The 27041-nt window shown below is 38.8% G+C and overlaps 1 protein-coding gene across 2 annotated transcripts in view; it reads left to right on the top strand.

Moving 5' to 3' along the window:
* FTO (FTO alpha-ketoglutarate dependent dioxygenase) overlaps positions 1-27041 on the top strand; it is a 380608-nt gene that overhangs the window by 98989 nt on the left and 254578 nt on the right. For both annotated transcript variants that reach the window (XM_041765302.1, XM_041765303.1), the window contains exons 2-3: positions 10391-10468; positions 24896-25520. In XM_041765302.1, the coding sequence (XP_041621236.1) occupies positions 10391-10468; positions 24896-25520 (703 nt within the window). The remainder of the gene's footprint in view (positions 1-10390; positions 10469-24895; positions 25521-27041) is intronic.

The raw sequence follows: 27041 nt of genomic DNA, 5'->3' as shown, positions 1-27041 counted from the left end.
CTGGGCAATTCACAGATCTCTATGGCTTTAGAGTTGGTTACCAGAAAATTATTACAATTCTTTGATAGTATCACAATGCCCTGATTTTTTTCATATTCCTTAAAGTTTTGCATTTCTGGCTCCTCCAGTCTTTACTGACTGACTTCCAGAGAGAAATCCTTTTGTCAGCCCTACTAGGGATTTTGAGGCTTTCTCAAATATATGGATATCCCTCTTCTACACTTCCTGCTCCCTCTTGTGTCAGAATTCTTAAGTTTATATGTCTTCTCTCAGTCCTGCAAAGCACGACTGAGTACTGACAACTTGCCTTTTGCTTTTCCAAGGGCACTGTTAAATGCTCAGGTTTGTGGTCTGTCCTTGATCCACAGATTCAAAACGGTTTTCTGTGCTTGCTCACTAGCTGTCTAAAAAAGCTTGCTTTCATCAACTGCCTACCTGCAGCAGAAGGGGGTTTGTGGGTGAGAACTGTGGAGCACTGGGTGCCTGTGGGCCAGTTGGAAGGATCAGACCAATGGGTAGGGTGACCCACCCCTTGTGAGTTGGCCTTCTAATCAAGTCCATGGTATGGTTAATAGGATATTTGTCCCTTTAATATGTATATTTTAAGCCTTGGCTATTGTTCTCCTAGCCAGTCACTATGTCCCAGTTGTAAAGCTCATAACTTGGTACTCTTAGTGGGATGAGAGAGAAATGGTCCTCTTTGGCAGCATCCCATACAGGTATGGAAGCTGGCTGCTCACTCACACAGTTTCACTTTTCACCATAGGAGAAATCATGGGCTAAGAAGGGTACTGAGTACTCTGTGCACTGACCTGTGCCCCCTTGTAGGAGAAGTAACATGGGTAACATCAAATCATTCCTCTTATTCTTCCAACATGTCTGGTCATGGATTTTTCTTGCTCCCATGGTGTGCTGGAGCTTCTCCACTGGACTCTGATACTTCCCCAAAGGCCCTCTAGTCCATGGATAATCATCTAAGTCAGTGTTCCTCAGGGCTTCCTGGACCTTGGCTTAGACAGGGCTGGAGCCTATTCATGGGCCAGTTTGGGGTCTGCAGTGGACCCAGGTCTGTATGCCTGTTAGTTGCTACCAGGTGGGTGAGACGCCTCCATGATCCCTTAATATATGGTCCTGGATCCTAGAGCTCCCACATAAAGCACTTATGTCTGTGGATGGATACCAAATTGTTTTTGTTGTGGGGGCATACAGTTGAGTGATGTCTTACTCAACTATGTTTCTGACATCATTCTCCCTCAGTGAACATATTTTTAATGATCTGAATTTTAAGAAATATATTGATATCTAGATATGTCTATGTTGCAGTATGTTCTGTGTGCATTTGAGACAAATGTGTGTGTTGTCATTGTTTGGTTAAGTTATATAAATATCAGTTAGGTTAAGTTGGTTTATAGTGTTGTTCTAGTCTTCTGTTCTTCCTGAATGTTCTGTTTGTTCCACCAGTTACTGAGAGAAGAATATTTAAATCTTTGACTGTAATTGTGGAATCCTCTATTTCTGTTTGCTGTTCTATCAGTTTTCTCTGCATGTATTTTGTAGATCTGTTGTTAGTTGCATAGATATTTAAGATTACTCTGGTCTCTTGATGAATTGACTCCTTTATCATGACATGACTCACTTTACCTCTTAAAATTTTCTTTGCTCTGAAACTCATTTTATTTGGTATCAATATAACTTCTTGAACTTCCTTTTGATTAGTACTACTGTGGTAAATATTGTTTTCCACTCTTACTTTCTTAAATCACTTTTTATTGTCACAAAATATGTGTAACATAAGATTTAGTATTGTAACCTTTTTTGAGTGTATAGTTTTGTAGCATTAACTACAGTCATATTATTGTATCCATCCTTTAACTTTTAACCCATTTGTTTCTTTATTTGAAGTCGATTTATTATAGGCAGCAGATAATTGGATACTGATTTTTTAAAATGTAATCTGGTAGTCTCTTCCTTTTAATTGAATTGTTTAGACTGTTTATATGTAATGTGATTGTTATGTGGTTGGGGTTAATTCTACCGTTTTACCATCTACTCTTCTCTTTTTTTCCATTTCTCCCTTTTTGGATTGATTTTTCATAATTCTATTTTATCTCCCACGTTGGTTTATTACCTGTAACTCTCTGTTACTATTTTATGGATGTTTTAGTGTTTCTAGCATCTATCTTTATCTAGGATATTTCTTTAAGTAGTACTATTGCACTTCAAATGTAATTTAAGAATCGTATAACAATATACTTTCATTTCTCTTTGACCATTATGGGATTGTTGCAATGTGTTTCACTTCTACGTACATAATAAACCCCACAATGTACTATTATTTTTGCTTTAAATAGCTATCTTTCATAAAGATTTAAATAGTAAGGATAAAGTCTTGTATATTTCCAGTGAAGTTACTATTTTTGATTTTCTTTCTTCCTTTGTGTAAACTCCAGTTTCTACCTAGTGTCTTTTTTTCTGCTTGGAAGTCTTTCTTTATCATTTCTTACAGTGAAGCTTTGCTGATATTATTTTTATTTTTCTGTAACTGCAAACATGTTTGTTTTGCCTTTGATTTTGAAAGACATTTTAGCTTAGTGTAGAAACCTAGTTGACAAATATTTTTCTCAGTTCTTTGAAAAAATTTTTTCACTGTCTCCTGGCTAGCATTGTTCCAAGATATTTCATGTAATGATTTGTTTCTGTGTGTGTACTATGTAATGATTTGTTTTTTTTATATATACTGTTTCTTTTTCTCTGCTTTTAAGATTTTCTGTTTTCATTGATTTTAAATAACCTGATTATATTGTGCTTTAGTGTTATTTCCTTATGTTTTTCATGCTTGCGGTTCTGTGAATATCTATCTTGAATCTGTGGATTTATAGTTTTCATCAAATTTGGAAAATTATACAGTTTTATCAAATCTGGAAAATTTTTTGCCAGTTCTTTTTCTTTTTCCCCATTCCCTTTCTTATTTTTTGGTGACTCTAATTATATGCATTTCAGTGGTTAAAGTCCTCTCACAGCTCACTAATGCTCTGTTAATGTTTTTGTTTTTTTTTTTTAACCTGTGTTTCCTCTTGGATAATTTCCATTGATATGTTTTCATGTTCACTGTTCTTTTCTTCTAAGATGTATAATCTCTTTTGAATCCTATCCTATTTGCATTTCATCTCAGCCATTGAGGTTTTCTTGTCTAGATGCATGATTTAATTTTCTTTATTTCTTCTGTTCCTCTACTTACCATATTCAGTCTATTGAATTTGTGAATCACAGTTAATGTCACTTTTTAATTTTTATTTATTTATTATTTTTAAAAGACTTATTTATTTGTCAGGGCATGAGGGGCACCAGGAGAGGGTGTGGAGAGTATCTTCAAGCAGATATGCATTGAGCATGGAGCCTGATGCAGGGCTCTGTATCACAACCAGACCCGAAATCAAGAGTCAGATGCTTAACTAACTGAATAATCCACATCCCCTTACTTTTTAAAATGTACTTCTGTTATTTGTACCATTTTGCAGCCAGTTTCAATTGATTGATTTTTCTCTCCATTACTTTGCCTTGTAGTCTTATCTTGCTTTCCAAGGTTATAGTTTTTAATTGGAAACAATTTGATCATTTTAGTCTTTTTTTTTTTTAAGATTTTATTTATTTGAGAGAGAAAGAGAGAGAGAGAGAGAGAGAGAGAGTGCGAGAGCATAAGCAGGGGGAGGGGCAAAGGGAGAAGTAGCTAGATGATGAGGAGCTTGATCCCAGGACCCTGGAATCCTGACCCGAGCCAAAGGCAGATGCTTAATTTACTGAGCCACCCAGGCTCCCCTAATCCTTTTAGTCTTGGTTTAAGATTTCTAGGAAAGAGTGGAGCAACAATCTAGGGCTACTTTTGTGTTACTACTGAGGTAAAAAACTGAGAATTTTTCTTGATGTTTTGTGGATTATGAGATTTTTTTTTTTACTCTGGCTGAATTTGTGGTCTGCAACAGTGTAGTTTCCCATTATTGGAAACAGTAAGAAATGTGAAGTAAATTTCTTTTTTTTTTTTTTTAAAGATTTATTTATTCATTCATTCAGAGAGAGCGAGAGAGAGGCAGAGACACAGGCAGAGGGAGAAGCATGCTCCATGCAGGAAGCCGGATGTGGGACTCGATCCCGGTCTCCAGGATCACACCCCAGGCTGCAGGTGGCGCTAAACCGCTGTGTCACCGGGACTGCCCGGTGAAGTAAATTTCTTAAAAGAATTTCTTGAAAGCATTGTAGAGCTACCAAAGCAACCAAGACTTGGGTGTCCAGAATTAGTGGTATAAGCGTATGTGTTAAATTTAAAAAATAGGATTGCTTTTAATTAAAATCATTTAAGATTTTTGTATTTATATTTACTTTTTTTTTTTTTTTTTAATTTATGATAGTCACAGAGAGAGAAAGAGAAAGAGGCAGAGACATAGGCAGAGGGAGAAGCAGGCTCCATGCACCAGGAGCCCGATGTAGGATTCAATCCCGGGTCTCCAGGATCGTGCCCTGGGCCAAAGGCAGGCGCCAAACAGCTGCGCCATCCAGGGATCCCTATATTTACTTTTTAAGGTAAAAATTGAACAGTTGTTAAAAGATAAAATTTCTGTTGCCTCTTCATTAGAGTGATGGAGTATAGTGGAAATGACCTTGTACTTGGGAAATGAGAATATGAGTTGAGATTTTCCCATGACCAGCTACATAATCTCCTGCTGGTCACCTTGTATCACTGGATGCGTTTTTGTTTCTTCATCTGTTCTAAAATTTTACAATAATTTTTATTTTTATCAGTGTAACTAATTGAGGCATTTTTTATATATAAAATTTTATGGAGAGCTTTTATATGTTTCTGCTGTAGTTCACCCATGTAAATTAATATCTGAATTTCTCATGTAGTATTAATTTATGGCATAAAGTATAATTTGGTGGGTTATGCATAGATTCTTTTATAGATAATTCATAACTAGTAAATAAAACTAATTTCCCAGAATAAGGGAGAAAAAATAATAAGTGGTTGCTAAAGTATATTGAGGGTTTTTTTATGTGCTAGGGTACTATTCTTAGATTTCTATATGTGTTACTCATTACACGTCACATGGAGATAAGAGACTAGTTCCAAATAGTATATCTAGATGGATAGGACTGATAATAGAACTAACTTTTGGCTTTTTAGCTCATGCTTTGTTATATAGACCCCACCCTCTATTTGAATGTCATTTCCTTAATATCTGTATAGGTTATTATTTGTAAAATGCACTAATATATGTAACTGATTTTATTTCATTCTCATAACACACAAAACATGACAGTGTTTTAGAGATGAGTAAACTGTAATTGATTTTATTTCATCTTCGTGAGACTCTATGAAACAGTCTTTTACAGATGAGTACACTGAAATCCAGAGAGGTCGATTTGGGTGTACCACATGTGGGAAGTGATGAGTCTGGACTCAAATTCTACTCCTTCCTCCAAATTCTCTTTATTTTTGCCATGCCATTATTTTCAGCGAGCAGGGGAAAGTGAATACTAAGTTTCTTAAAGTGGTTAAAGTACGTTGTTTTTCCTTTCATTAAAAGCAAATATGGCATATGGGTATATGAAATATTTATTTATACTACTTTTGGCTTAGCTAGTTTTTATTCGTCTTTGTGGCGTTAGTTTGATGTATCTTCCTCAGGGAGGTTTTACATACTCTCTCAATGCCCTGCTTAAGGACTAGGTCAATTTTTCCACTTACTACTTGAAACCCTCCAAAGATCAGGTGATTGTTTTTACACTAAATATTCATAAGCTGTTACTTGGGACTGCATCTTGAGAAGTATCTGAGAACAAAATTAGATTTTTATCGAACCTGACAAAATATGATTCATAGGTTAAAAATTATGTTGAAAATGAAAAATGGATAAAGGATAAGCGTAGTTAGCAATGTAATCTGATGAGACTGAAGAAAATATACTTTATTTGTAGGTGAGCTACCTCTGCATATTATGAGTTCATAATCCGGTTAATCTTTTTATGTAATTACTGTATGATTCACAAACCATGTCTCTCTTTGATGAGATTTGCAAGCTCAGGTATAGCTTAACTTTTCACAGCAAGTCAAGAGGCTCAGGGTGAAAGTTCTACCTCTAGCTTCAACCTTTGTGGTTTTGAGTGGCATTAAGGTATGTGTTTTGTTTCCTTGATAGAGCTCTGGAAATGGGGCATAGTCCTCATGGAAGGGCCTTCATGTGCTCCTTCTACCAGGTGGGAGAGCTTGGGTCTTGCACTCTCTGGCTTTTGTGCAGCATTTGTGAGCAGCTTGATGTATTTGACACCGGTGTGACAGCAAAGAAGTGTGCGAGCTGACTGGTGTGTGGTAGGGCCCAGCTGTGTGGATTTATCTGTACATCAGGCTAAGGAGCCTCAGTTAGCCAGATCTGACAGTCAAACACGAGCACCTTCTACCCCCACTCAGGAGTGCATTTTAATGTTTGTGTGTTTACCGACTACTTGGCATTTGACACAAAGATAATTGTCAGAGCTCTGGTTTTTTACCACCCTACATTCTTTAGTGTACTGGTCTATGATAGTTTCCCCCCAAATACTTTATTGTATATCACAAAAACATACATTTTCTAAAAAAAAGTAAAATATCATGGCATCTGCATTTTTATATGAATTTTACATTAAGAATTAGTAGATAATATGTTTGAGTTAGTAATAGGTAATGTGTTGAATTGGCAGTATGTTTACACACTTCTAGAATCAAAACAATATACCTAGAATATTTTGAATAGTCTTGTTTCACCCATGTCCCCGTCTAGTTATTTCCTACCTCTGCCTGCAGGCAACCATGTCAGTAATTTGTCACATATCTTTTATGTGTTCTGGATGCACACATGAGCAGATATTTTGTCCTTGCCTTTTACTTCCTGAGATATTTTGGCGAACTTTTTATTTCACTAACAGGGAAGCTTCCTCATTCTTGTTTGCTGTTGCGTTGTATCTCATTGTGTGGATGTACCATAGTTTATTTAACTGTTCTCTGTGTGGAAACACTTGTGTTGTTTCTAATCTCTTCGTTTAGTTGAGATAAAATTTATATACCAATATACTCATTCTTTTAAAGTGTACAAATAAGTAGTTAGTATGTTTCCAAGTTTTTGTTCTACAGATAGTGATCCATTGGGTAAACTTGCATGTATGTTCTTCTGAACATGGTGCAAGTAAAGTATATCCATAGGAAAAAATCCTTAGAAGTAGTATTTCTGAGTCAATGGGCAAATGCATTTAAATTTTGATAGGAGGGCCCAGACCCTCCTATGGCCCTCTTCCTTTGGCCCAGGGCACGATCCTGGAGTTCCAGGATCGAGTCCCGTGTTGGGCTCCCGGCATGGAGCCTGCTTCTCCCTCCTCCTGTGTCTCTGCCTCTTTCTCTCTCTATGTTTATCATAAAATAAATAAATAAATCTAAAAAAAAATTTTGATAGGATTGTCAGTTGCTGTCTATCAGTATTGTACTAATTTGCATTCTTGAGTATAAGAGGACTTTTTCTCTATAGTCATGCTTTCTAGAGGGACTTTGTCTTTTTATAAAGCAATCTTAATTTTTAAGAAATATGTGAAGTTCATGAACTACCAATTTAATCTAATATTAATTCCTGATTGATTTCACCAAGGTGGGCATGACCAAAAGTTCTTTTTAAGTTCATAAATATTATTGATTATAATTGATCTCATTAGTTAATTGGTAAAATTGTAGGCTGTGAATGTTGATACACAGAACAGATTACATATGTGTGGTCTTAAGTGGAGTGATTTCTGGATCTGCATTCTCTCCTGTCATGTAGATACAATGATGCTTACAGTATCAGAATTAAAATTTCCAGTGGAAGGAGAACATTTATATTCTCCTTGCTCTGTAGTAGGAACATTCCTGTGGAATTTAAGCCTTTTGATACAGCTTTTCAAATTCTAATGTTTTATACCTGATACACTGGACTTCAGTTGAGCTGGAAAATGGTTGTTTTTAAAATGATGTAGCTAAAGTATTAATTATAAATAGAAATTCAGCCTCCATTGATGCTTGTTGATCTAATCTCATTAAGGTAGAGTATTTAATTTCTTAGAAGTGTACATTTGTGTTCCTTCATATATACAGATTAGCCTTATAGACTTGCCTGAAGAGATCTTAAGGTGGTATCTATCTATCTATCTATCTATCTATCTATCTATTTATTTATTTTAAGATTTCTGGAGAGATATTAAGGTGGTATTTATTTATTATTATAAGGTAGAGTCATATCAATGTTGAGATATCATTTGTGCTTGAATTAATCAAGAATTTTAACAATGTGTTTAATTTTTTCCCAGCATTTAAGTATTCTATAAAAAGGACTGGCAAAAGATTCATAGGAAAATGTGGGCTTTCTTGAGGTTGAAGTGACAATTGAGGTATAGATTTTGATTAAATTTGTGATGAAGTACATAAATGTGTAAGTATATGAATGGAAATATCATTAGTTCTTTCTATGCTCCCAAATAATGGCCAATGTTCAAAACACATGAGCCACTTAACCAATGATTTGTCTAAACTAATAGTTCGTTTTAGTATTATAGATTCTTCATAAAGGAAAGCTATTAATAGTTTAACGAATAAGACAGTCTTATGTGTTTTTTTCTTTTTTTAAGATTTTATATATGTTGGCAAATTTAACTCCAATAAAAGAAAAGATCTTATATATTTATTCATGAGAGACACAAAGAGAGAGAGAGAGAGAGGCAGAGACCTAGGCAGAGGGAGAAACAGGCTCCCTGCAGGGAGCCCGATGTGGGACTCCCTCCTGGACTCCAGGATCAAGCCCTGGGCCAAAGGCAGACGCTCAACCACTGAGCCATCCAGGTGTCCCAGTCTTAATCGTTTTCGATGAGAAAATACCTAGAGTCCAAGCAGAAAGCTTTCATTAAAGAAATAGACCAGAATTTTGTATGAGTAAAATTTAGGGTTTTGCCTCTCTTAGATCAACTGGTTACTGTATTTCTATTTCTTTTTTCTTTATTTACCTTGGATAATATGCAAAAAGATACAGAGAGATTTAAGTTCTGGCCAAAGGTTTTTTTTCTCTGGACTACTCTGTGGTGGGTCTTTGAGAAAAGACTGCTTTTCTCGGACAAGCGAGGGTGATAGGGTCCCCATGTCTGGTTGAGCAGGTTGTTCTCTGCATAAAGACAGTGTCCATTGAAGCAGGTGGGGGCTAAATTCCAGTTTGTGTTTCCCAAGCCACGCCTGTGGAATAAGGCTGCAATGACCCACAGTGCAGCATACCATTTTCTAGTTCTTATAAAGGTGCTGAGAACAGCCTGAATTTTATTTTATTGCAGTTTTACTTAAAAAATCAATAGTTTCGAGTAATTTTCTGTAGTTATAGGTAATTCCTATGCGAAATGTGTGTCTATATATACACACATAATGCCATTTATATGCCATGTGGGCTCACACACAGACACACACACACACACACACACACACAGACACATGTTTGTAGATTACATAGGTATTCTTTGAAAAAAATCCCTTAGAAGGAGAGCGTCACCTTATATGTATTCAGTTCTTTATAAAGTACTTTATAATTTGAGGTCCTCACCTCATTACTTTGAATAGTATGTTACTATTTGAGAAGACACAGAAATGGCCTCAGACAGTTCTTGCTGTGTGCTTAAAAACGTTTTTCTTCATAAAATTAGAAAAGAAAAGAAACAAAGATGCTTAACACAGAATTAGTGATTATTCTAGAGATGTAAGTAATTTAAAAATTATTTAAAATATAAATAAATAATATAAATAAATATATAAAAATTTTAAATATAAATTATTTAAAAAGGAATACATATGTGGATATGATATCAAATAAATCTAGGATTCATAGGATGAATAAATCTTCCAAATATCCTGACATTCTGTAAATGGATACTGTGGTTTGATTTGGTTTTTCCAGTGTTATTGTCTTAGAAGGATTCAGAAACTGCTATGTCTCCGGCAGATTTTATAGACAGGAAGGTTTGCTCTGGAAAACTGTATAAGATGTCTAAAAGGTGATTCCAGTGATGAGAAAGACCCTGGTGTTAAAGAAACATGTCAAGATTGGTGAATCAAATTGTTTCATGGTATATGAGAGTGAATAAAGTCATTATTTCTAAATTAATGCTTCATACAATGTATAATTTAAATATATGTAATTAAATTAATATACTTTATAATAGGTGTTTGGCTAATTTCTGTCCCTAAAAGCTTTTATGCATTCAGGTTGGCTAAGTTATTCTTGATATTATTGGAAAAATAAGGGTTTTTTTTATATTCTACTTACTTTATATTCAGTCACCTATAATCATTATTATTTCTAAACAGAAATTGAGGCTTCTTGAAGAGCTTGAAGATACTTGGCTTCCTTATCTGACCCCCAAGGATGATGAATTCTATCAGCAGGTAAGTTTTTAATATTTTTATCAATTTGTGTTGATTTGCTCTGATCTAAGAAGCACCTGTGGTCTGGAGAGGTTAAATGAGAAGTGAAATGGTCTGATTTGGTCATCCAGTGACTCCTCATCACTCACAGAACATACCAGTTCTTTCATCATCTGTTTCTGCTTTAGCACAGTGGACTGCTTTTTTCTTCCTCAAACATTCCATGCTTTCTTCTACTTCCTTGCCTCTGCTCATTCTGTTTCTTCTGCATAGAATATCTTTTGGCCTTTTACCTTGTTGCCAGGTGGCTAATTCTTCAAGACTTCACTTAAACGTCACCTCCTTGACTTACCTTACCTAAAGGTAGACTTGACTGCACTTTGTTCTGTGCTACTTGTACCTCATAAATACCTCTGTTGTGATTATTACATAGTATTGCTGAAGTAGTATTCTTTTGAATACAAGTGATAAAAACCCAAACTCATTGTAGCAAAAGGGAATTTATTGACTTTCTTAATTTAGATGTCTAGGAGTACATGGCCTGAATCCAGCTTCTCAAAAGGTATCATCTGATCACTGCTTTTCTCTGTGTCATGGTTTGGCTCTCTGTGTGATTTTATGCTCGATGGGCTCTACCTGCTAGCATGTGTAGGTGGACTCTTTCAGCCTAGGTATGTGGTCTTAAGCACATGGGATCTTAGAAGAAGATAGCCATTTCTTTTTTTTCTGGTTCCATCTTCTGATTTCCCTGGGAGTGATCCTGTTGGTCCGGTTAGAGTTCTGTACCCATTCTTGAACCAATCATTGTGTTGGGGGTAGTGAGATGCTCCTATTTGCCGAGCCTCGTTCATGCACCTACTTGTGGAGTTGGGTTCAAATATGACTATTTTCACCATTTCCACTCAAACTGCATAGACTATGAGTTAGAGATGGACGGTTTTCCATAGGAAAATTGGAGTCCTATTTCCAGAGAAAGAGAAGAAGGCATGTTGGGCAGCCCCTGATAGTACATGTTCACCTACTCTTTCCTACTAGAATGTAAGCCCTTGGGGATAAGAATTGGGCCCCCTTATCTTTGTTTCTCTAGCACCTGACATGTACTTGCATATGGCTAGTTCTCAGTAACTGCAGAATGGAGACAGGAAAGATGTTTACTCATCTGGAATCCAGGTCTCTTGACTTCCAGTTCACTATCCATTCCAGGACATTATCTGTCATCTCCATTCTCATTAGATCTTTAGTGTCTTTCACTGGATCAGTCCTTTTATGGATTGCTGTAGTTTTTCCTCTTTGTCCTTCTTTCTTAACCCTTAGAGCTATAGCACATATTCTAACCAAGACACAAATCTGAGCATGTCAACCCCCTGCTTCAAACACAGCAGTGGCTGCTTTTTGCCTGGCTCTTTCATTTCTAGCCTTATCTCCCCAACTCTTTCATCTTGTTACCTACACTAGACTTTGGCAGGGCCTCAGACTAGCCCGGCAGTCTCATGTGTGGGCCTTCTTGCTACATCCTCTGCTGCCCTGCCTCCTCCCTTCCTTGGTGAACTTCTGTTACCTGTTAGTAACATGTCATCTCTTGTAGGATGTTCCCTGACACCTCTACAGCATAGAGGCTTGTCTCTGCTCCCTCTTGTGTGCATCGTAGTACTTTATATGTACCTTTATTATCTCAGTGATTTTATTTTTATGCTTGTCTCCCTCATCCCCTGTACTTTGTACAGTGCCTGGCACCTAGTGGGTATTTAATTAATTTGCTTGGATGGATGAGTGAATTAATGCATATATTAGTTAATTTAAAAAAGCAGGTTATATGATAATGTTTAATATGCTTTTAATTTTATTTTTATACACATACACTCCTCCTCTGGAAGATGGCATTGGGAAATGTTTGCAGCATTTATACAGAAATGTTATATGCCAGTGTGGTAGGGTATTCTCTTTTGAGCTTTTTTTTTTTTTTTAAATTTTATTTATTTATGATAGGCACACAGTGAGAGAGAGAGAAGCAGAGACACAGGCAGAGGGAGAAGCAGGCTCCATGCACCGGGAGCCCGACGTGGGATTTGATCCCGGGTCTCCAGGATCGCGCCCTGGGCCAAAGGCAGGCACTAAACCGCTGCGCCACCCAGGGATCCCTCTTTTGAGCTTTTCTAGTTTTCTAGGTTGTCTTAAATGAACATGTATTCTTTGATAATCAGAAATAAAAATTATTGAAAGGATCCTTAAAACAAACCTACAAAATGCAATCAGTTCTTAAATCCTTATTGCTGTTTTCATAGATGGAAACCATCTGGTACATGATTGCATGCACTCTTTTATTTTATTTTATTTATTTATTTTTTTGCATACACTCTTTTAAAGCAGCTACCGAGTCTTACGGCTTCGGTATGGTGCAAGTAGTAGTAATAGTACATGAAGAATTAAACACAAAGGTTATCAGCAGCTGTGCTCAGAGCCAGCCCTACACCGGGGGATAAAAGGAAACTCAAAGGCAAACAACAACTATCAAGGCTGCTCTTTTATCTTTCCAAGACCTACAACAAGCCTGATACCAATATCTAATCACTTTAAGTACACCTTATAATAAGGGTTAGTGCTTCAACAGACCCTTAGTAAAGGAAATCTATTCTCTTAAAAGACAGAGTGAAATTACTTTTTTAATGACATGAATAAATAGAAAGTTTAGGGTTGACATCGGGTCCCTTTAAATAGGCCGTGGCCACAGGAATGCCAGTCCAGCTGCCAGTCACAAAAGCAAGACTTTTTGCAGCTTCCCTGTTGGGTATGTGTGTTGACCCTCACGGTGTGGTTCTTACATTCAGTCCTCACAACTCCCTTGTGCATTTGTGCCACAAATGTGCGTTCAGCTAGCAACTGCTCTTCTTCAGGCTTCAGGGTTCAAGGTAGGTAGTATATCTTCCTCTTCTAGAAATTTCTCTTTAGATCCAGACTAAGCTCTGTATCTGAGCGGCAGAGGTGGAGTTCAAGCCCACATTTACCTGACTCCAAAGTCCCGTGCTCTTTCTGCCACGCTGTATGCCTCCCAGAATACCATGCTCTGACTCAAAACACCTTCAGAGACATTTTTTGTTTTTGTTTTTTTCTGATAAGACCGTGGAGAAAAGAAACAAAGCAACAACAAACCCGAGGTAGAAATTGGAGAGAACTTCTGTAGGTTTACCACAGAGCACAAAGAGATGAAGAACTAGATAGTCCAAAAACAAATCTTGGTTTCCAGATACACGAATGCTCTCTCTCCTATCCTGAGAAAATGCCTCTCTCCTAAGTATGGCCCCTTGCTTACAGTTACTGTACTTTCCACGCACTGGGTTTTAACACTGCTTGCTCCTCTCCATGCTTTACATGTATTTGCTCATTTACATCTTACCACTTATCTTACATCTTGCTCATTTACATCCTCTGAGGCAGATTTTTTTTTAATCCCATTTTAGAGATTAGAAAATGGGAAGCACAGAAGGGTTTAAATTTTTGTTCAAGGCTTATAATAAGCAAGAAGTGTCAAGATCCAGATTTGAGTCCAGGCTGTCTGACTCCAGGATCTGACTCTGAGTATCATCAATAGGATGATCTCTTTGGTGCTTCTAGGATTGCTCTGCTTTCATCACCACAATCCCACACATCTCTTTCAAACCCTGCTTTCCCCTGTGACCTCCAGTGCTACCAATTCCAACTACCTGTTGGGTGGCTCTGCCTAAAAGTCTTTAAGGGGCATCTAACACAACATGATCCATATTAATTCATTACTGACTGCAGTGAACACCTGTGTTTAGCTCACCTGCCCTGTGCAGGTAATGTTTTAGGCATTAGAGATGAAGTTGTAAAAACCCTCAGAAGGTTCCTCCTTCTTTGAGTTTATTTCTTATGAGGCAGCGGTAGAGGAAGGAGCAGAAAGAACAAGAAAACCAAAAAATGAATGTTGGAAGGGAAAATGGGTAGGGGGATAAAGTAAGAGGGCACTGTAAGGTCTGTAGGGTGGGAGATTGCAAATTAGGGTGGTTGTATAAGGCTCTCTCCAAGTGACATTTAAACAAAGACCTTACGGAGGTGTAGGAGCAAGCCAGATGCTTGTGGGAAGAATGTTCTGGACACAGGGAATAGTGGAGTCCCTGAGGTGTATTTGAGGGGGACCCCCTGAGGCCAGCATACCTGGTGTGAAGTGAGAGAGTTGAGAACAGAAGGGATGAGAGCAGAAAGCCATGGCCCGATGATATGGGAACTTGCCATCTGTGCTGAAAATGTTGGCTGTGACTCTGAATGACATGAGAAGCTGTGAGAGGGTTTGGAGCCACAAAAGTGACAAGCTATGATTTACATTTTGGTAAGGATCCATTTTTACCAGGATTCTGCTGTTCATTCTCTTCTCTAAAGGCAACAACCCCCACTTTGTCCTGTTCACTAAATCATAAATCTTGCTGTCCTCACCTTCCACCCATTGCTTCAATCCCTTGTTCAGGTTCTGGGCCCTGGCAGGGCTACCTCTTTATAATCCCTCAAGGTGTTTCTTCTTTTCCAGTTCCACCAACACAGTCCTTGATCAGGCCCTCAGATATCATTTTACACCAACACAGATTTCTTATTCTCCTGTGTGGTTCCTTGTGCCCTCTCCAGTGGCATTAATGTTGTGTTCCCATCAATATGTCTGACTTGGCACTCCTTGCTTCTTAAATTTTGCTCAGTTCTCTTACCTGTAAGGTAGAGTACACCCTCCTCAACATGTCCTCTAAGGCCACTGACCATATGACTCCAGACTACCTCTCTGGTCTCATCTCTATCCATTGCCTAACAATGGAGTCCAACCTTAGACTCCCCGTCATGCAGAGTCTCTTGCTACATGCTGGCTCTGCTGTGTCTTTTCATCCTTCCATGCCTCGGTGCCTGGTATTCCCTGGGTGTGGAGCGCACCCTTATCCCCTTTTCTGTCTGGTGAGTATCTACTCACCCTTGAAGACCTTGTTTAAATACAACCTCTTCTGTGAAGATACCAGGAAATGCCACTTGTTTTACTTTCAGAATATATTAAAAATCCAACCACCTCGCATCTCCTCTGTTGTATACGCCAGGACCAGAGCTCCCATTTTCTCTTTCTCAGATGGTTGCAAAGCTTCCTGTCTGTTTTCCCACAGCATCTGTAGCAGTGTTCTTTCTAAAACTCCAGTCAGCTCATTACACTTTCTTGCTCAGAGCCCTTTGGTAGCTTCCCTTTGTGTTCAGAGCAGAACCGTAGGACCTTACATTTACCCACAAAGCACAGTAAGATCTGGTTCCTGATCACTTCTCTCAGCTCACTTCCTGAACCTACTGCATTCTTGCTCTTCAGAGAATCAATGGAGCACACTGCTGCCCCCAAGGCCTTTGCAACTTAATGTTCCCCTAGCCTGAACACTCTTTCCCTTAGGTATCTGTGGGGCTTGTATCCTCATTTCTTGCATTCCTCTGCTCAGATGTCACCTTATTATCAAAGGCCTTCTCTGACCAGCCGGTGAGAAACAGCAGCATTCACGGCTCATGTCCTCATCTACTTAATTTGGATTTCTTTTTTTCCATGGTACTTACCACAATCTAAAAAGACTATATATTTTGCTAAGTAAATAAGTCAATAATAAATGTGTAAAATACTATGTATGTTGTGAACCCTATGTACTAAATATTTATATACCACATATATAAATATGAGCTCCTGGAGAGCTTATCAAAGTTTTGTTCTCTTTGCATTCCCAGTACCTCGTGCTTTGCCAATAGTATATGCTCAATAAATATGTATTCAATAACTAAGAATTTTCCAGGTTCCCTTCCTGCTTGTTTATTCCCTGCTCCCATAGTAGTATTTTCATACTTCAATTGTGATAAGTCTTTCTTTAGCTATTGTTTTTTATTTTTATCTATACTGTTAAACTCTGAGGTGCTATAAAACAGGAACTACCTTGTTTTTATCATTGTATTTATGGCACTTTATGCAGTATCTGGTAGGGAGCAGATATTCAATAAATTTTAAATTAAAAAAATGAACTACTGAATTAGGGTGCCTGGGTGGCTCAGTTGGTTATATCTGTAACTCTTGATTTCAGCTCAGGTCTAGATCTCAGGGTCATGAGTTCAACCCCTGCATTGGGCTCCACAATGGGTATAGAGCCTACTTAAAAAAAAAAAAAAAAGAAGAAAGAACTATTGAATGAGTAAATGAATGAACAAATATCTCTTGGGTCACTTTGTAGCAAACCACAGGTTTCTTGCTGTGATAGATGATAGATAGATAGATAGATAGATAGATAGATAGATAGATAGATAGATTCATTGTGATAGCTATAGCGGGACCAATGCAGTGACCTCAGAAGAGAGCCTACTTTTGGAGCACAGCAGGATGTTGGGCCAGTTACGTGTCCAGTCCATTTGTCTTGGAATGGCTACCAAGTCATAAGCATGTTATGATGAAAATTATCTATAGGGATGCCTGGGTGGCTCAGTTGGTTAAGCATCTGCCTTCAACTCAGGTCATGATCTCAGGGTCCTGGGATTGAGCCTTGCATCCAGCTGCCTACTCAGTGGCAAATCGTCTTCTCCCTCTTTGTCTTCCTCTGTGTTCTCTCTTACTCTCTCAAATAAACAAAATAAAATCTTTTAAAAAAGAAAAAAAATATGTAGCACATATTATGATTGATAATGTGTACATTTCTATGGAGTGCAAAATGCAAAGTGTTACCAGCAGAATCTGATAACAGCTAGATGAGAAATAGAGTCCTTTGACATCACAACACTTTTTAAATGAAGTACATTTCCCAAGTCACTGAAGATTTTGAATTTAATTTCACTCTACTGAAGCTTGCTTGAGTTCCACTGGCTTCATTTAGGTGAGCCTCCTGTAAAACTGGTATCTTACTCAGATAGCAACATGTTTGTCCTCTGTCTGTGATGAAATTCTTTCAGAACCATCCCTTGATATGAGAGGACAAGCAGTAGAATTTTTTTTAAAGATTTTATTTATTTATTCATGAGAGACAGAGAGAGAGAGAGAGAGAGAGGCAGAGACACAGGTAGAGGGAGAAGCAGGCTCAATGCAGTGAGCCTGATGTGGGACTTGATCCTGGATCCCCAGGATCAGGCCCTGGGCTGAAGGCAGCGCTAAACCGCTGAGCCACCTGGGCTGCCCAGCAGTAGAATTTTTATATAATGGCTTAAAATAGGTGGGAAATAAAGCTTATTATCCAGAAAATGTAGCATTCCACATCTTTCAGCCACTGATAAAGGCCTGGCATATTGGTGGTTTATACCTAAAATACCTTTCCAACTGCTTATTAAAATCATCATTTAGGTCATGAAATCTTTTATAGATCTCAAGAGATATATTAAGTGACCAGGCCATTATTAATACAGTTGCATGACTCTATATATACTCCCTGGCAAAACTTTAATGGGATTCAACAATAAAAAATTCTGACATATTTGAAAACCTGCCAACAGCTGTTCCAAATTCTTGTGTGATATCTGCTGTTTTATATGTACCTGTCCAAAATGAAAAGAGAACTTATTTGTTTGCCAGAATGAATTAATATTCAATTATTTAATATTCAGCTCTTTTCCAGAGTTACTTATAGTTCTCTTTAAAGGAAAATTTAAGAAACACTACATGGTACTTTTATGTGTCAGGCACTAGTCTAATTACTTGATAAATAATTAGAATGGGCATTTAGGATAGGGAATTTTCTCTTGGATTTTTTTCTTTTTTTTTTAAGAGATTGACTAAATCAGCCAGTTCTTATCATTTGTATTTATTGTGTTAAAGTCATAATTTCCTAGAGAATTCAACAGCATTCCAAATGAGATTTTAGTTAGAACCAGAAGTTATATTGAGACATTTTGAGGGCAGCCCGGTGGCTCAGCAGTTTAGCGCTGTGTTCAGCCTAGGGTATGATCCTGGAGACCCGAGATCGAGTCCCATGTCGGGCTCCCTGCGTGGAGCCTGCTTTCTCCCTCTGCCTGTGTCTGTGCCTCTCTCTCTCTCTGTGTCTCTCATGCATAAATAAATAAAATCTTTTTTTTAAAAAAAGAAACATTTTGAAAATTCAGGGTCATCAAAAAGAATCTTTTGGCAAATATAAGAAATGTCATGAATCTTTTGGCAAATATAAGAAATGTCATGAATGTGACATGTTCTCCCTCGTTTTCTAATTTAAAAAGTATTTTACGTTTTCTTTGACAAATATAAAAAATATGCAGATATCTAAAGAAGAAAATTAAAATTATGCCCAAGTTCATCACCCAAAGATAACCATCATAAACTTTCTTGTTTATTAGTACTTTGTTATTTAAGTTTTCCACAAAACAGTACAGACATTTTTCTAAAGTTGTGTTACTTTAGCATTTCATCACATAGACATATCATTTTACCCCTAATCCCCTATTGAGCATTTTGGTCATTTTCAGCTTTTAATTCTTATAAAGAATAGTATGATAAATATCCTTATAATCTTGGTACATTTCTCTTATTATTTCCCTATGATAAATTCTTAGAAGTAGGATAACTGGATGGAAAGATATGAGCATGTTTAGGTTCTGGTGAATTTTCTCCAACTGGCCAGAAGCAAGGTTGCAATAATTTGCATTCCTAGTTGTAGACTATCAGAATATTTGATTTTGCCTCATCAGGAATGTGTACTACAATTTTACTACAATAAAATTTTATTTTTTGCAAATTTCATAGGTAAACCAAATTCAATCTAATTTAATTCAAATTACATTAATTTATATTTTTTCTGACTTTAGTGCAGTTAATTTTTTTCTATATTTAAGAGCCTTCCCCATTAATTTATGTGTGAATTTCTCTAATGATATATATATTTATACATATTATATATGTATGTGTACATGTATTTAAATTTAGAAAATTTCTTTATTAAGAGTACTTAGCCCATTTTTGCCATGTATATTGCAAATAGTTTTTTTCCAATTAGTGTTTGCCTTTTTATTTTATAATTCTTCTTATGCAAAAGTTTAAAATTTTATATATTCAAATGTATCAATCTTTTAAAAACAGTTTATCAAGCTGAGTATATGTACAACTTACATATCATAAAATAATTTTAAGATTATACAATTCAGTAATTTTTGGTAAATTTGCAGAGTTGTGCAACCATCACCACAGTAGTTTTAGAATATTTCCCAAATCCCCAAAAGATCACTTCTGCATCTTTGCAGTCATCAGCCTTCTTTCCTACTCCCGGCCCAGACCCTCACTGATCTGTTTTCTATCAATCTTAGATTTTTTTTATCCTCTTACTCTTAGAGACAAGTCTTGAACACTTCTATTCGAGTCAGCCAAGGGCTTGGGTATATAGTGGAGAATAAAACTGCTACCATGTCCTTCTTCTGGGAGATTTAGTCTTGCAGGAGAGATTATTAAACAAATAATAGTTCAAATAAATATGTAGTTATGGATTGAAAAGTCCTGTGAAAGATAAATGAGAAGTATGTGATGAATGATAATGGGGGATACTTGTTTGATGGGAGCAGTTCAGGGAAAGATTCTTAAGTGAGTGGCTTGCAGGATGAGAAGGGCATGGCAGGTATAGATTTTGGGAGAAAAAGCCTGCCCTGAAGGTAGGTGCTGAATGCTGGCTCCTTGAGGCCTATGGGAAAAGAGGCCTATGTGGTCTGAGGGGAAAGAGACTGAGAGATCAGTGAAAAAAATTTGGTGGTGGGGCGGGGGGGGTGGGGTGGGGGCGGATACTTTCCCATGTCATTATTACTGTTTTATTTTTAGAATGCTGTTTTTAATGTCAAGGTATTTACATGTGATACTCATATGGTTATGTGAATTTCCCAGGTCCTTAGAGTTATTATTCCCCTGTGTTAAATACATCTTCTGCAGTCTCCAGCCCAACTGCATATTCGACAGTGGCTGCAAGCTGTGTGTAGATATAGATGGAAGTGTGTGTCTATTATCTCCAGTCTTCCTCCTCTCTCAGTCCCACAGGGAGTGTGTTCCCAAATAAAGTTCTTGGGAATTATCTTACTTTTTGTTAAAATTTTACACTGAGGATTATTAAAAAAAAAAAAAAAAAAAAAAACAACAACCCAGAATTGTTAGGAAAGTATGGAGAAATTTCCTTCTTAACCACTGTTGTTAGTTAGAAGTGCTTCGGGTATACTGAGGCCTCAGGGACTTGCTCAGAAAATAACCAGTTTAGTGATAAATATTGTTGCTTACTAGATTACATTGCTCTCTGCATGAGCTGCATAAACAGAAAGTATGGTATTTCTCTTTTTATTTTTCAAATGGGATAAATGGGTATAGAAACTATAAATCCTAAATGCATCCCTGACAGTCTCGATGGCAATTCATAGTGCCGTGCCACATAACTCTGCTCTTTGTCACTTTAAATTTATGATCACACACCTCAGATAGGCACTCTGAGAAGCGGGGCCATCCTATTGCGCTTTCCTAGTAAGGTCATTTTTCCACATGGAGGCTTGATAACTTCATTTTTCTTCGTACTTAGACTTCCTGCATATTTCCTGATTTCTGGAGCAGTCATAGTAGGCTAGATAATGCCATAGTGACAGACAACCCTCAAATCTCAGTGGTTCCCCCAGCAATATTTCTTATTCACCCTACGTATCATTAGTGGATTAGCAGAGAATCGCTGCCCATTAAATTAGTAACTCGGGGACCCACGTAGCCACTGGCTGATTTCTGTGGCAGAAAGAGCATTCTGGAGGGTGTGGTACTGGCGATGAAGTGCTTCAGGCTACAGGTGACAGCCCGTCATTTTTCTGGGCCCAAACAGTCATATGTCTCATCCAACATGAGTGGCTAGGAAGCATCATTCTACATTGGGCCCAAAAAGCTGGGTAATGGCAGAGAGTCCAGAACTGTTTGGCAAGTAGCCCACGTGACCAGCACACGTTTGTAGCTACTGATTTGGTTTGCACTTCCACTGCGAAAATTAAAGTGCTCTCCTCTGTCTCCCTCTAAAAGCTCCCTGCGACTTAGTCATTTGCCTATTACCAAGTTTACAGTCCTCTCCAAATTTACATCTTCTTTCTCCTTCCTGTATTCTGATGTAGGAAGTATCTTTCTTCTGATCCAAATGTTTTTTGATCATATATTCCTGTCAGTAACAAATTTTAAGCCTATACAGTGGTGTCCTCCTAAGTGTTTAAGAATGGGCTGTCTCAGGGGGAAAAAAACCCAGCCTCAGTTTTTAGTGTTACCTAATTTCTGTGATGTAAATATGTCTCCATGGCCGGTAGCATGCATGGCTATCAACATGACGTCACTGAATGTGCGTTTGGGAAGAGATGTACACAGTAGGCTTTCTCAAGGGGATATGAAGTGACTCCAGCACACTACCGATAGTTATTCATTAAACAGACATACGTATTACTGGTATACTTGTGTCTGTTTTATAATAGAACTCATATTAAATGTTTGTATATGTGTCTATATATCACACACATATATGTACACATATTTTAGTAAAACTTGATTTTTTTTTTTTTTTAGATTAAAACCAAAACAGTTCTACCATCTTCTCCCCACCAACTCTGGCGGATTGCCATACAAACCCCACAGGGTTCATTCAGGTACCCTCCCTTGAGAGACTCCTGCTCTGGCCACTCAAGGATTTCGCTCCTGTAGTTAATCACCCTGTGTCCTGCAGCATCATCAGCTGCAGTGTCCTGCAGCATCAGCCTCTTCCCAGGAGAATCCTGGCAAGCCCTGATGTGCCCCCCTATCTTCCATCACTGAAGATGGTCCCCTGATCCAGTATTGCCCTTTATCAACAGCTGTGTTTTTCTGTTCCCCTTCGGAGTGTGACCCCTGAGACAGACATTTAAACCTGCCGTCTCCACTGCTGCTCTTTCATTCCGTCGCCAGCTGACTCTCATCTGACTGTCATCCCCACCACTCTTCTGCAATCGCTCTTGCCATGGTCATCAGTTATCTCCATGCTGCCACATCTCGGGGATCACGATGTCTGTCCTCATCTCAGTTGGCTTCCCAGGGGCGGCCGCCTACTCCATCCTCTTGAAGCACTTGGAAGTCTTTTTCTGTCTTTTGACTTTTGCATTAATATCCTCTCCTACTTTTCTCCCTCAAAGGTCTCTTTTGCTCCTTTCCTCTGTGACTCAGGAAATGGCTATTAGCCCCCTGACTCCCTTCCATGTTCATGCTGTTTCCCTGGGAGGGCTCATTCATTTTCAGGCCTTTATAGACCACAGGTGTGCTAACGTTGCCACCTAGATTTCCAGGTATGTCTGTGCAGTTGCCCCCCTTGCGTCTTCTATCTAAAGATCTCATAGGTATCTTAATGGCTACGGCTCCAAAATGAAGCTCCTCATTCCTTCCGATCCTTCCACCTACCATTCCTGTTTTGTCCCAGTCTTTCTTATTAAAAAAAAAAAAAAAGAATGGAGGGGGGCCTGGGTGGCGCAGTTGATAATGTGTCCAACTCTTGGTTTTGGCTCAGGTCATGATCTCAGGCTCACACCCAGCACGGAATCTGCTTGAACTCTCTCTCTCTCTCTCTCTCTTCCCTCCTGCTCGTGCGAGTGAACATTCCCTCTCTCAAATAGATAGATAAATGGTAAGCTGTTTACTCAGTTATTAAATCCAGAAACTGAGAATCATCCATAACTGCTTTCCTTTCTATACCCCTCACACCTACCGAGGCCATAAGCACTGCCTTTTGCTCTGCCTATAAAACATGTATAGTATTATAAAATGTAAATAAAATTTCTCTTCTCCCCTTGGGTCCTCTCCAGCACACTTTGCATCAACTCCCGGTTCCCCCTTTGGCCTCCCAGGCTCCATGTGGTCCGGCCTCTGCCTTCCCTTCAGCCTCACCACATGTCACTCTGTCTTTGGCGCTTTTGCTCTAGTAAAACTGTCTTTCTTTTTGTCTCTAGAACAGTCTGGTGTCCCTCCTCAAAGCTTTTGTGGTCTTTGGTCCCTTCCAGATACTTAATGCAACTTGGGATTGCTTTCTCTTATTTATTACCTGATCTGGTAGAAAGCTCTGTGAGGGCAGGAGCGTATCTCTGTGTAGTGTTTGGTGGGTGCTCTGTAGACATATTGAATGAAAAAAAATGAAGATATAGAAGGAATGTGTTTCAAAAATCATGGGGAGAAGAGTACTGAGAAGGTACTGATTAGATTAACCTTTACAGGATCAAATGTAAAATACTGTGCTTTGGTTAAAAAAAAAAGTCCATTTCATCGTACAGAATCTGGGAACTCTGGCTTGTCATCTGTTCCTAACTCCTAGGAGCCAGAGTGGTGGCTGAATAGGTAATGAAGTCCTCCACTGTGGTAATAAATCTATGTGTTTCCATATTAAAGGAGGGATTATTTTGCAGTATTCTCCTCCAGTGGCACCAGTAAAATGATCACAACTTTTTCTTTTTTTTTTTTTTTTTTTTAATTTTTTATTTATTTATGATAGTCACAGAGAGAGAGAGAGAGAGGCAGAGACATAGGCAGAGGGAGAAGCAGGCTCCATGCACCGGGAGCCTGATGTGGGATTCGATCCCGGGTCTCCAGGATCGCGCCCTGGGCCAAAGGCAGGCGCCAAACCGCTGCGCCACCCAGGGATCCCGATCACAACTTTTTCAATCACAATAGAACACCTCATTTATTCACCCATTTATTCAATATGTCCTGAATACACTCTGAGCACTAGTCTTATTGTTGTAAACAAAATTCTCCTGGCTCTAGTATTCATGGGACTTGGTATCTAATTCCCAACTTGAAGTGATTTCTCCTTCAGTGAAAGTATTAAAGCAGAGACCAGTTTGTCATTTATTGGGAGGCAGAGCAAGTTCGTGGTTCAGAACTCCTGCCCTGGAACCAGACTCGAGAGCTCAGGGGCTTCAAATCCCAGCTACAATATGTATCAGCTATGTGACTCTGGGCAGGTATTAAAAATGTCTCTGTGCTTCCAGATTCTCCTGTATAAACCAGAGACAGTAACAGTACTGCCACATGAAGTTGTGAGTCACAAATGAGTTAATGTGTCTAAATCATTTAGAATAAGACATAGGACTTAGTAAGCCCTTAATAAATAGATGGTAAGCAGTTAATTAATAAAATCGTGTTGTCTGGAGGTCCAAAGGTCGGCAGACAGATTGAGGGCAGGGAGAAGTAGCTATAGAAGGAGCCTGGGAGATCAAAGCAGAAAGTATTATTATTTTATTTATATTAAAGATGAATAATTTGAGCTTGGACTTGAAAATCTTGACTGGACAGTTGATGACATTTGTTTCATGTAGCCTTCTGTTTGAGGCTGGAGAGATGCAAGTCCTGTATAGAAATACTATCTGACAGTTTTATTTTTTCCTCCTAACACTAACAAAGAAACACACTTCTGGGAATGACAAACTCATGGCTTTCCATGAACACATATTTTTGCTTTGGTTTTGTTTTAGTGGCAGCTGAAATACCCGAAACTAATTCTCCGTGAAGCCGGCAGCGTACCTGAGGACCTCCATAAAGAAGTTCAAGAAGCCTTCCTAACGCTGCACAAGCATGGCTGCTTCTTTCGGGACCTGGTTAGGATCCAAGGCAAAGATTTACTCACTCCAGTATCTCGCATCCTCATTGGCAACCCAGGCTGTACCTACAAGTACCTGAATACCAGGCTCTTTACGGTGCCCTGGCCAGTGAAGGGTGCTAGTACAAAATACGACGAGGCCGGGATAGCTGCTGCCTGTCAGACCTTCCTCAAGCTCAATGACTACCTGCAGATAGAGACCATCCAGGCTTTGGAAGAACTTGCTTGCAAAGAGAAATCTAATATCGATGCCGTGCCGGTGTGTATAGGTCCAGATTTCCCCAGGGTCGGTATGGGGTCCTTTGATGGACAAGATGAGCTGGACATTAAGAACAGAGCAGCATACAACGTAACTTTGTTGAATTTCATGGATCCCCAGAAAATGCCATACCTGAAAGAGGAGCCTTATTTTGGCATGGGGAAAATGGCCGTGAGCTGGCATCATGATGAAAATCTGGTGGAACGGTCGGCGGTGGCAGTGTACAGTTATAGCTGTGAAGGTACAGTCCGCTCTGGGAAGACACAGCCCTGAGTGGCACATGAGTCGTGGAAGCTCTGGAGGTGTGCGTGTGCGTGAGTGGGAGTAAGTGAGTGTGTGTGTGTACCTGTACGGACATGGCTGTCATGTGTCCTTTGTAGGTTTGCCACACCCAGGTATCTGCAGAGTGTACCTCTTTCTCATCTAGTGGGGCTGTCTAGCTCATTGTTACACTGTACTTAGATGGAATATTTCTATGTGTAAGCACTACTGTCATTCTGTCTTTCTCATGCCCAGAGAGCAGCATCTTGGTTTCAGACAGCCAACTGCCTTTCTCTAAAGCTCCCGTAGCCTGCACAGTTGCTATAATTAACTTGCTGATAAAGGGCTGGGAAAACAAAAATCTGTCAAATCTTTCCAGGTTCCCATAGGTGCACATTTCCAGTCTTGCCAAGATACTTTATTGTGGTTGACATCACTGTCTTGATGGAAGTGATTTGTCAAATATGGACTTGTTCTTGGCTTCACACAGATTTGACTACTGTCCTTCCTGTCCAGAAGCAGTTGAAGTGGGTTGTGGCAGCAGACAGTCCTTTGGTTTTAGGACACTCTCCAACGACCCCCTCCCCCATCAGCTCTATAGTTTTAGACTGCAAAGGGGTGCTGTGGGCAAACTTGTTCTTGAAGTTTCTGAAATCTGGCCCCCTTGGAACAGAGATCATAGGGCTACCTTTCTGTGGCCTACCAGAACTTTCCTTATTCCGTTGTACAGTTTCTGCGTGTTTTGGGACTCCATTGTTTTTCAGCATGGGGTTACAAAAAGATAGTTGAGCATATCCAGGGTAGTGTGACTGTTGCTGACTGTGTCCTGTGCCTGAGCATTTGACAAAAGATGACAAGACACAGCATTACTCCGTTTTCTGTTTATCTCTTCTACCCGCTTATTGAAAGATGCTTGTAAAACCAGGGAATGGACTGGAACAGTGAAGGGTCAGGTCACTGCTTCCTGAAAACTGTTTTTGTTAATTGGATGTCGTTATCACTGTATGCTTTTTTGTTTTCTAAACTGTTTTGGAAAAGAGATTTTTTTTTTTAAGATTTTATTTATTTATTCATAGAGACAGAGAAAGAGAGAGAGGCGCAGAGACACAGGCAGAGGGAGAACAGGCTCCATGCAGGGAGCCCGATGTGGGACTCGATCCAGGGTCCCCAGGATCACGCCCTGGGCTGCAGGTGGCGCCAAACCACTGCGCCACCGGGGCTGCCCCGGAAAAGTGATTTTAAAAAAAGAAATTCTCTTAGTTCTCTTGAAATTGCTTGCCATTTTCCAAGCTCAGACATTTCCTCGGGATAGCTAAAATATCTTAATCCATGTCCTCAGCCCAGAACAAGCAAGTAGTTTAGGTGTTGGAAATTTTACCAGTTTCCCTGGCACCTCAAATAATGATGCTGACCTAAGAAAATTGCTCCAAAGAGGATTTGATAGTGTCCTAATGGAAAGAACTGAGCTCCTCTGATCTTTACTAAGGTATTGCCAAGGATT

This window comes from Vulpes lagopus, chromosome 8 (genome assembly GCF_018345385.1).
Source record: "Vulpes lagopus strain Blue_001 chromosome 8, ASM1834538v1, whole genome shotgun sequence".
Taxonomy (NCBI): domain Eukaryota; kingdom Metazoa; phylum Chordata; class Mammalia; order Carnivora; family Canidae; genus Vulpes; species Vulpes lagopus.
Note: the sequence above shows the minus strand (reverse complement) of the source record. Positions and strands in the feature narration are given on the sequence as shown.